Source organism: Boleophthalmus pectinirostris, unplaced genomic scaffold (genome assembly GCF_026225935.1).
Source record: "Boleophthalmus pectinirostris isolate CB_2022bp ecotype Guang Dong unplaced genomic scaffold, ASM2622593v1 HiC_scaffold_21, whole genome shotgun sequence".
NCBI classification, from domain to species: Eukaryota; Metazoa; Chordata; class Actinopteri; order Gobiiformes; family Gobiidae; genus Boleophthalmus; species Boleophthalmus pectinirostris.
Window position 1 is genome coordinate 923,001 of NW_026571175.1, and position 11,939 is coordinate 934,939.

The 11,939-nt window shown below is 38.9% G+C and overlaps 1 protein-coding gene across 2 annotated transcripts; it reads left to right on the plus strand.

Moving 5' to 3' along the window:
* Window positions 1-1,444: 1,444 nt before the first annotated feature.
* On the plus strand, window positions 1,445-11,759 carry tmem65 (transmembrane protein 65). Of its 2 annotated transcripts, XR_008632735.1 has the most exons (7): window positions 1,445-2,211; window positions 3,837-3,904; window positions 3,991-4,045; window positions 5,300-5,342; window positions 5,884-5,989; window positions 6,437-6,840; window positions 7,937-11,759. XR_008632735.1 is itself a non-coding variant. In XM_055157498.1 (6 exons), exons 1-6 carry the CDS (start codon window positions 2,202-2,204, stop codon window positions 6,554-6,556), a joined length of 402 nt encoding a protein of 133 aa, XP_055013473.1. In that variant the 5' UTR covers window positions 1,445-2,201; the 3' UTR covers window positions 6,557-11,759. The 2 variants fall into 2 exon arrangements, 1 of the variants encoding a protein (XP_055013473.1); XM_055157498.1 differs by having other exon boundaries at window positions 6,437-11,759.
* Window positions 11,760-11,939: the final 180 nt, after the last annotated feature.

Here is an 11,939-nt window from a genome sequence, read left to right on the forward strand (position 1 = left end):
TACATTCTTTCTTTCAGTACAAAATACAACTAACTCTACTACTCTTTATTTTTAATTACATTATTATTTCTTATACTGAGTCGTATTTACTGTGAGTGTGTATTCTGTTTGTAGTATAAAGTAACTCTCTTATACTCAAAGGCGAGTTTTACTAAGGGATTCAATTCCTTGTAAATAGTCAACTGCGCGGTGCAACTTTTTGTGTACTACTATACTCAACTTTACTTTTGCTTAGTCTCTGCGGATGTTCTACTGTTAGGTATTGTGTTACTACTTGTACAATTTGTTCTACTGCGGACAAATACTGAAGTACTATATTACTCTAGGTTTTATTTTGTATTACTATTATTTAAGTTCGTCCTATACTATACTACTTTACTATTTCTACTCACTGTTGTACTGAAGTACTAGGTAGTTGTTGCTTTTGGCGTTTGGAGTACGTTGCTCGCTAACTGGTACTGCTATTTAAATAGAGTAGTAGTTACTACTACTGGTTACTATCTTATGTATTCTATAAACTTACGAGGACTTAGAGTAAGCGGTAAATCCCTATTATTGGGCTTGCTATGCGTTCAGAGTTAGCTGGCATCTACTACTACTACTGCTAACTTCACTCTCTTAGTCTTTATACTTATACTTCTGGTCATTTTTCTGGCAGTTTTTGTACTTCTGCGTCAGTAAATGTCTTGATCAGATATGATTACTTGTTACACGCGTTCTGGTTATTTGGTAGAAGGACCTGGGGCAGTAACTTTGACTTCTAAATGGTTTTTTGCTGACTTGTGGTGGCGGGAGTTCAAGCCTGTGAGTGGTCTACCTGGGTTGTAGGGAGACTTCGGTCTGAGCTATTTTTTTGGACTTTCATATTCAAGTTGCCTATAAGTCTTACGAAGGCTGTCCTCAAGAAAGAAGAGCAAAGGAGTTCCATGCTACGATGCGTTGTCCGCACACAGGAACAGTGGAGGTTACCTGTCCGGTCTTTTTGGTGAGTAAGAGTGGTGACACCATGGGGAGAGTTTCTGTGAGGTGCATCGCCGGGGTTGGGACCCCCTCGGAGAGTTTGGAACCGGGAGAGCTTGTCTTCTACCTGGGTCGATTGAGAGTTAAAGTGGGCTACCGGGGAGAGTGGGTGTCTCTGTGGGCTGTAGGTCTGCTGTTTAATGTTTACTACTATTGCTACTACTTTATTGCTTTCTACTACTACTACTACTTCTACTCTTGCTTCTACTTTCTACTACTACTACTACTACTACTACTTCTGCTTGCTACTACTACTACTACTACTACTACTACTACTACTACTACTACTACTACTACTACTACTACTACTACTACTGCTACTACTACTACTACTACTACTCTACTTACTACTACTACTACTACTACTACTACTACTACTACTACTACTACTACTAGCTACTTGCTACTACTACTACCACTACTAATACTACTACTACTAGTACTACTTTAGTTTAGTTGGTATTTTTGGTGTTTCTCTGTAAAAAGTCAGGTTATTTTAATCGATCCATGGATTAAACTCCTGATTCACATATTGATATATAAAGACACTGTTTCCCAGTTTTTGCATGAGCTCCCCCTGCAGGTGGAGCTTTGTCAGTGCAGTTTGGATCAGACACAGAGATACAGAATATTTGGAGCTTTTGTCATGTCTCCGTTTTAGTATTTTAAAATATCTCAATTGCTTTCACTTGGTTTTGTTGCCCCATTAATCATTACATAGAAGCTACTGACTTGAATTTAGATTCAAGGGTCATTACGTTTGTTGTTTCTTCATCACAAACAGACCTGGAGTTATGTTTGTTTTTTTCTTTCACACGTTAAACACACACATCCTGGATATTTAGGCTGAGTTCTTCTCTCAAATTGAAAACACTCTGTTGATCATTTGGATCATTTCAGCTCTGGAATTCCTGTCATTGAAGTAAAATTAAAAGGTCCTAAGGTGGAACAGAGCATCTGGAGCTTTGGAGATGTAGACAGACTAATAATAAAGATTTACTCAAACATGTGAATGAAACAAAACACAACTCCAGAAATGTTTCTGAGGAGGTTGTATGGCTTAAAGCTCACCACAGGCAATTTTAAGTACTATAGAACCTTAAAAAAAATAAATAAAAAATCTGCTTAATTTTCATGTTTTTACAGAAACACAGGAGACGACACCCCCGACCTCTGCACAGATGAGATACAGTAAGAAAACCTCTTCTGCTTCAACACATTCAGAAAATAACATTCATAACACACTTTAAACATGTTCTCTTTGTATCAATTCAATTCAGTCTTTATTAGGAACACATAATATCTGGTTCATAGTATGTATATAAAAATAAGAAGAATAAAACTTTAATTATACAATGCATCTTGTAATGTATACAAAGACCAGTGTAGGGCTGGGTATCATTAAGAAGTTGTATCGAGATATATATCTCGATACAGTGCACTTTTGATTCAGTACAATATATTTCAAATTGATTTGATACAATTCAATAAAAAATAAAGTCTAAATCATGGCTGTGATACTAAAAGTCTTTGTTAAACCACTTCTTGTGCAAAGTTCATATGAAACACAAACATTTTAATCATTAAAACTGTGAAAATATGAAATGTGTCTCATAAACGAGTTTCCAACAAAACTGTAGCACTGTAACAAAATAATTTAGTAAAATAAACCAAAATATACTCTTGGCAATAGCACACGATATCGATACTGTATCATCACATTAAACGATACGATATATCAATATTTTGATATTTTTGCACAGCCCTACGCCAGTGTGTTCACAGTTTAGAGGGGAATCTGACAGAGCCCCTCAGGACACACTAGAGCTCGAATGATCTGATTATTTAGACCAGACCTGGGCGTTTTCCAGCTCTGGGGCCACATATGACCCTTTGGTTGATTCTGACCAGCCCGTTTAAGCTCATTTGGAATTATAAAATAAACCTATTTTATAATTTTACCTCATGCATGGACTAAAGCTGCAGTGCTTTTACTTTAGTTGTTTGTTTGTTTTTATCATATTTTTTGTTCAGCAGCTAAACATAAACTCTTCCCAGTCTGACCGGCTCATCTAAACAATGCTATTTACTACTTTTTTATAAAGAAATAGAATTCATATTATGCAGAACTAAGTTAAGCATTTTGGTCTCCACAATACTTTCTGTTTCTATAAAATGTAAAAATATAAAATGTAATGTGTAAAAATGTAAAAAACATGTAAAAAAGAATTGCCCACCCCTGGTTTAGATTCATGGCTCTACACCTAAATGAATAAGTACAGTGTCTAACTGACAGTGCAGGATCTCACACTGCAGTTTACAGACAATTCTCTGGCACTACAGAACCCCAGCACACAATAATATTCTCAAAAAGAATAATTTGTTATTTGATTGGAGCAATAATTTTAGCTGCTCTTAAAAAGCGGGGGTATTATGCAAAATTGACTTTCTGGAGCTTTGTAACCTTGTTATAATGTTTGCTTATCAAAAACATGCCTGTAGAGGTTTTAGATGTATCCATGTATGTTTGAGTAATCTAGTGATCTCTTCCAGGCCTTATTCACGACAATTTTCCATAAATACACAAAACTGTACACAGCCACTGGACAAAATTGGAGGGGTTGTGCAGTAGTTTCATTGGACTGAGAGCATAAAAACAAAAGTCAAACTCATAAAACATGTTTTTGGCAAATATAGCACTTTCAGAACAATAAAAGGGAACATCTGTTGATCTAAATATATTATGTTTTAGCAGTTATTACCCCATAGAAGTCAAATACAGCCCCATTAAAAATTGTTTTGTGTTTTTTTTTTAGTTCTTCTTCACAACGGGATCCCCTTCGTTGGTTTTGGATTTCTGGACAACGCCATCATGATCGCAGCTGTGCGTCTGTCACATTCCTAATAAATGCATAAAAATGATCATCTGTTTAAATATGACATGTTTAAGTCTGATGTGGTGTTTTTCAGGGCACGCAGATTGAATTGTCCATTGGAGTGACTCTGGGAATCTCCACTATGGCAGGTCTGTCTCATTAGAATAACATCAGCCACAGTGTTACAATCAATCAATCAAAAACTCTTTATATGTCCCTGAGGTGCAGTTTAAACACACAGTAGTAAAATAGAATAACAGAATAGATAGCGTCATCAAAGGACAAAAGTGTGTCCTGTGTGTCCTGCAGCATCACAGTGGCCTCCAGGGGGCGCCAGCTGAGCTCTGCACACACAGGAAAGCCTCTCCTCCATCTCTACGCGCTCTGGTGTTTGGGTTGCCGAGATTCAGTCTGGAACCTCCCTGACAGATTTGGTGTAGAAAGTCTGTTGCATTTCAGAGGAGTCGTCATGTGTTATTTATTTTTCACATCATGACTGAACAGCCTGTAAACAGTCTCATTACACTGGGCTTAACCGATATCATGGAACAGGAATCAGCTGGAAAATCCCCCTGAATTGTTCCTTTATGAAAGTTACTTAAGCTATATACATATAAATAAAAACAAAAAGTAATGACTCTTCAGGAATAGTCTGCTAGTGGAAACTCCTGTGTTCTCCATAAATGTGCCACAACTAGTTCAGGAATTGATCATATTTTAACATATTTAAGACCTTCCTAAAAGTGATTCTGATGATTTTCTGTAGCTTTTTAAGTTTCTTTTGTTGAGCTGTGTACAAATTATGTTCATGGCAGCAGACAAGGAAATAATCAGTATTTCTTCTTAAATCAACAGTTAGATGCTGTAGGACATGGGGAACAAGAAAAAATAAATAAAAATATGATTTCATTGTAAACTTCTGTGAGCAAATGAGGATTATATTGATATTACAGAGTGAAAAAATGTGTGCCGCTTCAGGAAGATCAGTAAAATGACATAAACAAGGCCCCACATTTGGTCTGGTACATTCACATTTCATTTTATTATCATATAGAAGCTGATTTTCTAACTCAGTATATCACAGTGTGTGATGTGGGCCACTAAAGGCTGGCGAGAACGTCCCCCCTCTCCCGGGCACAGCAGGTGCCTGTGTGCCGCTCAAGAGAAGGGCACACCCAGAGGGAGGAGGGGGACGCTCGAGCCGGGATTCCATGGAACGATTCCTGATCTAGTGATATTTGATAACAGTATTAACATACACGAATATTCACACAGACAGTCTGCCCCTCTTTTCTTTATCACTCGTGGAAAAACAAAAATGAAAACATGTCTCTAATGGTGCGTCCCTAAAGATCCTGTGGTCAGTTGATTACATCTTTTCCATCTTTGTTGTGTTTGTGCAGCTGCGGCTCTGGGGAACCTGGTGTCTGACCTGGCTGGACTCGGGTCAGTGTCTTGTAGAATGTTCTGTGAAAGTGCCTGTGACGGGGTCTGGTGATTCTTAAATTTGTGTTTAATTTGGTGGAATGAAACCTGTTGTAAATCTAAATGATAGTTTTACACAAATCAAGAATTCATTTGTGAAGAACAGTTGAAAGAAAAGTTGGAAGTAGCGAGTTCTATTTTAGACAGTGGAAAAATCAAAAGGTTTAACAAAATTGACCCAAGATATACATTTTTTCCCAGTAACAATGTTTTGACAAAATATATGCTTTTTTTTTTTTTTACATTTTACATTTTTACATTTTACATTTTTAATCATTTCTGTGAGAGGAGAGACATCAGAGGACAACATGGAGGAAAGAATTATGGAATTTCCTAGTGTGATCTCATGATTTCCAATCAAAAAGTAACATTTTAAACCTAAGAAATTGCCAAATAAATAAAATGAATAGTCCAGCCTGTCATAGGTACTTTAAGTTTGTGCTTTATTTGAACACTTGAATAATATTCTGTGTGTGTGTGTGTGTGTGTGTGTGTGTGTCAGTCTGGCCGGGTACGTCGAGGCGCTGGCTTCCAGATTGGGGATGCAGGGTCCAGAGCTGACCCCCAAACAGGCGGACATGTGGCAGACGCGACTCAGCGCTCACCTGGTAAGAGTTTACCTTCACACAGGGGAGAATACGTCACCATGGAAACGGGGTACTGACCTCTCCTTCTGTCAGTATAAACGTCGTATACTGACAGAGAAGAGGTTTCTGAGAATTTGTGCCAGTTTTCGTTTCATGTACGAGTCCATCCACATATTATTAGCTTGCCTCAAATGTTCCGCAGTATGGCGTTAAACCTGTCTTTCTCCATGGAGACGAGCAGGTCAGAACTGTGGAGAGGCGACCCCACTCACCGTAAGAAAGCATCTGTTTCTATTCACAAACCTGTAATGAAACAGATGCAAAATGAATAAGTTGAAAGCCATACTGTGGAACATTCCTGGCAGAGTAATAATATCTCCATGGAGACAAGCAGGTGACTCACTACCAGAAAAGTTCCATAGAGCAGCTTTACTCCTTCCTCCATAGAAACCGTGTGGTGTGTTTCAGGGCAAAGCCATTGGCATTTGCATCGGCTGCCTTCTGGGAATGTTCCCTCTGCTCTTCATCAGTGAAGACGAGGAAGACGACAAGAAGTCTCACTCCTCCGACAACAACGGAACCCAATGAGCTGTCAACCAATCACAGGGCACCGTTCAAGAAGTCTCACTCGAACGAGCCAATCACAGGGCACCGTTCAACACTACAGCTGCTGCTATTGGTCAACACCCTCAAGCCTTTCAACCAATCAGAGCACAAGATCCAAGACACTATTGGCCAGCACTCCATTTGAACCAATCAGGACGCAGAATCAGACTTTATTGTCTTGTGGGTCAAAACGACCAATCAGAAAACAAGATCCAGCACTACAGTTCACATGGAGCCAACCTCTTGGTGCATTTCAGATTCAGGAGGTAAAATTTGTCTCATCTAAAAAATCTAAACATCAAGAGTCTGAAGGCGTGAAAGTTAAACATCTGTGAGGTTACCCATAGCAACAAAAAAAGGCCGAGTTACAGTAATATTTCAGATTTTTATTTATTAAAAATTTACAACAAAACATTAGTGAACCCCTGTATGAGCTGAAAGTGAGATTGTCTGACACTTAAAGAGAGGGGATTGAGCAAAACCATTTTTTTTAGATTATAAGATTCCCTCATCAAAAACATGTCTGAAGAGGTTTTAGGTGTCATCTGTTTGAGTAATCTAGTGATCTCTCCTCAAACACTCCTTACTGTTAGCAGAACAATCCTGTACAAGGCTCCGCCCACAAGTCTACATCACCCATGCTCCCACACGACTGTTCTCCATAAATACACAGATTCATTAGCAGGATGCATGTTGATTGTGTTGTGATAGTGATGTGAAGGGGGAGCAACTTAGCACGGAGAGACAGAGGAAGGAGAGACTTGACTTTTGTTTAAGCCAAAATTAAATAATAATACTTTGTTTTGAGAGAATATAGCATTTTCGAAAAAATAAAAGGTAACATGGTGATCTAATATGTTCATGTTACAGTTAAGAGCCCAGAGAAGTCCAATACTCCCTCTTTAAGTTTAAATGAATCACTCAAAATCCAGCTCTGAGTCACTGACAAGGGACAACTTTTTATAAGTCAGTTTAAAATATTGTGTTTTTTTTCTATGGGAAAAAAAGTTATGGAAATTTGACTTGAATCAGAAAAATATGCTCACTGCTGCACTTCATTGGTCAACGCTGAATCCTTTGTCCAACCACCACATGGGAGACGGGCAGACAAATTTTCAGCCAATCACAAAGACTGTTCCTCTTCTTATTGGTCAAATAGAAGTATTGAAGTACTGGGTGTGTTTAAGATGTGCAAAACGGTCAAGGCGACAAAAAGCAACTGCAGCAGCCTTCACCTGCTTTCATGAACTACAAACCCTAAAGGCATGATGGGAAATGCACATGTGCCTAACAGCTGAATGGATCTGATAAAAATGTGACGCAAACCCCGTTCTTACGTTCTTCTACTTTTATACAACACAGATGCTTCAAATGAGACTGAAGAGCTGCAGGTGCCTGAGCGTGTGAACTTCTTCGTGAGCTCTGTGTTCTTTGCTCTGGGGATGTGCGCTCCGTCCGTCCTTGTGGGGGAAACAGGAGTATGGTGGCTGGAGGAGGATGGAGTTCTATCCTGATCTGTCCTGTCAGCAGGACTCTGTGTGAGCTGAGGCACTGGCTGTTCTCGCGCTCGTGGACTGTCTGAACCATAGACTGTATAAAGAGAATATACAGTTATATACACAGTCATATACACAGTCCTATGTGCAGTCATGCACAGTTATATGCAGCCATATACAGTTTTATATAAACTTTTATGTACACAGCCATATACAGTCAAACATTCATATACACAGTTTTATACACAGTTATATACTGCCATATACAAAGTCATATATATACTCATACACCCTCATACACAGCCATACACAGCTATATACAGTCATATACACAGTTTTATACACAGACATATATATACTCATACACCTATACGGTCATATTTACACACTCATATACGATCTATGGCAGGGGTGTCCAAACTTTTTTCATCAAGGGCCACATATCTAAACACAGATGAAACAGAGGTCTGATCGAGGGCCACAGACTGATGCTCAGTACAGTGAATAATTGAAATATGTGCATGTTTAAACATCCTTAAAACCACACACTAAATATGAAATATTAGCTTCATCAAGGCAGATTTTCAAAAAATTTGCAGTGAAAATATTTTTTTAATTGATGCAAGGTAATTTGGGCCAATTCTCCTGGAAGTCTGAGGGCCAAGAAAAACTTGTCTGAGGGCTGCATTTGGCCCCCGGGCCAAAGTTTGGACATGCCTGATCTATGGTTTTTATAAAGAGTATACACAGTCATATATACAGTCATATACACAGTTATATACAAAGTCATATACAGCCTATGGTTCAAGGCGATTAGAGTCTTTTCCTCCTCCTCTTGTTGTTGATCCCGGTGAGGATGTGGCCGTCTTAAACACACCTATTGTCTTGTTTCTCAGCAGCGTCTACCTCACGTCAAAGTTTTACACATTTTAAAGAAATGCACAAAAACACAAAGCTGTTGTTTACCACGGACACATCAACCAAAGAGAGACACCCTGCTGGAGTCTGTCTGAAAACTAAAGACATGGTCTGGACAATGTGGGACTAAACTGGATTCAACTGGACTCAACTGGACAGAGGTGATAAGAGAGAATTATATATGTAGTACAATTTTTTTAGATCAAAATTTTGGAGACGTGAAGGAGCCCAAACCAAAAAGTCGATCTCTCTGAAGAGCACAATAACTGAAGACAAAGTGCATTTGACAGATTCATGTTTGTCTAATTCTGACTTGGTTTGGTGGACAGTACCTGTGCCTGATATGGATCATAATTTTACATCAGTTAAGTCAGTTTGTGGGAAAAAGTTGAGAACAAAAGTACAAAAATACAGGAAGTAGGTCTGAGTGGTAAAACAGAATCCCTCTGCCTATGTCACCAACACAGAAAACTTCATCCAAAATAGAGTTTATGCACAAGGAAGGACTTTCTCTGACAGTTTAAACCTTCATTTAACTAAATAAAGGTGATGTCATTTATTTCCATAAGTCTAATCATAACTATTGTGTAATTTAGACCCATTTTGGCCTTTGTTTATATTATGCTTGCTATAGAATTGTTATAGAATTACCTCGACGTATGTCACATGTGCTGCTGTGTCCAACCATCCAACCTTCACCGAAATGTCAATAGAACAAACCAGGCAAAGTTTTTTGTAATGATGTTTTTGATTTTGTAATAATGATGTTAACTTTGTTTTAGAGAAATGTATTTAACCTTTCATATGCACAATATGTAAGATTTAGATTTTAAATGTCATAAACCTGACCTCTCTTGTCCTCAGATATGTTCAAATCAAATTGTAATCCTGACTTATTCTTAATGAGAAAAGCACAGGACACGATGTCATTTATTTATGTTTTAATTGTGTGTTTTAGTCTGAAAAAAACAATTGAGTCAGAATGAGCCTCACATGACTCTCTCATTTGGGTTGCCAAGTTCAATGCTGAAATCCAGTGTGTTTAAACCTAAAATGCTTCTCTCTGATCTGATGGCCGTTCCCTAAACCCGAGCACTTGCACCAGCCTGAGTCAGTGCTAGTGCAGCCTCTGCAGCTCAGGGAGGGAATTCTGGAGGTTGTGAGCTTCACATGAGACCTCAACATAATCTGAGAATGAGACAAACTTGGATGTGTCTCTATCTGCAGGTGAAGACTCTGGAGACACAGGCTCCGATGTGATTGTAGTAACTTTTAAACAGTAAGAGGAGGACACAGCTCCTTTAATCATAAATATCTTTTCAGACAGATTTTTACACACAGAACCTACAGAAAGACATATCTTTGAGCCAAAGTTCAGGGTGTGGCTGCTGCTTATCTGCTGCTCCACTCCGCTTTAGACTGACTACACTGCTCTAACCAAAAGTGGAAATGAGCTGAACCAGCACAAACCTGCACACATTAAATATAATCATGTGATCTCTCAGCTTTACACTCCTGCACATTTCATCAGAACTGATCCGGAGCAGTTCATCACATTTGGATTGAGAAGGACACTCAGTCCTGTCCAATGGTCAGTGTGACTTTACAGCCAATCCTTCATCAGGAAAGACTGGTTTGGAGCAGACGCACGATGAAGGAGGAAGAAACTCAACTATTTTTGTTGAAGTGCCTTTCCTCAGAGCCTCTGCTTTGGCACAATCAATCATAGTTTCGACACCCTCCTAAAGTACCCTATAGCTACACCAACAAGACAAACCCTTATGTTTTTTTTTTGTGTGTTCAGACTCTTGAGAATCTTGTTCGGCTCTGGCTGAAGTATTAACATGTGACTGGTCCAAGACTGACCAATCATGTTGCAGCACTGTGCTTTGTGCAGAAGTCAGCATTGAATAAACCAAAATAAACCTGGAGATGCAGACAGATGTACTTTGACCTATTTGCAAAGAAATATGGACTGTTTAGTTTGTGAGAAACCTGTGGAGGGAAAGATGTCTGTGCTTTTCTGAAACTGAATTTAATTAAAGTTAGACTTTTTCATCTTGCTCTACTGTTGTGACCAATCAGAGTCAAGTATTTGTATGAACGCTGTGGTCGTTGGTTCTGATCTTTCAGTGAGAGCGTCCCAGACTGATGAGGACTCTGTTCAGAGGGACACACTGAGTCTGAGAGTCTGGATCTGAATAATGGTGCATGTTTTTTTTTCTCACAATTTTCAGGAAACAAAAAACTGAACCAATTGAAACCTGTACAACATGTGATCATACGAATAGAAGAGAAGTGATACACAACACTTCAGTCAGCTGTGCAACTCAAAACCCAGCCTTTGTATCTGAGGCCTCACTTTCTCTGACGTGTGGTGCTTATCTCAGAGGGAGTCCATTTAGAAGTGTTTTCTGGACACAGAGCAGTGGGCTCATCTGTATCCAATGTGGCTGCCCTCACAGAGCTCTGATACATGCAAAAACAAAACAAAAAAAAACACAGAATGTTATTTTAGTCCATTTTGAAGGTTTCATAACATGTGCAGCTTGTATTTTTTGTGTGTTTTTAGAATGAAGTAAACAGTATTGATTTATTTTGTCTCAGTCCCCCGAGTGGACTCTCTGCTACCCCCATGTGGACTGTCATGGAAATGAAAGTTTATGTTTGAAATGTTTGTGTAAGATTTATAGCAGTAAAATGGGTCTGTGCAGTTGACTCTGAAATGTGTGATTGGTAAAAAAAAGTTACATTAAAATTGTGGAAATAATTGTGCAGCCTTGTTCCTTTCTTCTCTCTCTCTCCCACTCTCTCTCAGTCTCAGTGTCCTCTCTCTTTTTTGTCTCTCCCTCCCTTTGTCTTTCGCTCTCCCTCTCTTCTTCCCTTCCCTCTCTCCCCTTTCTCTCTTTCCTTATGTTCATTTGCTTTTGGACTTCATCTCAGACACACTG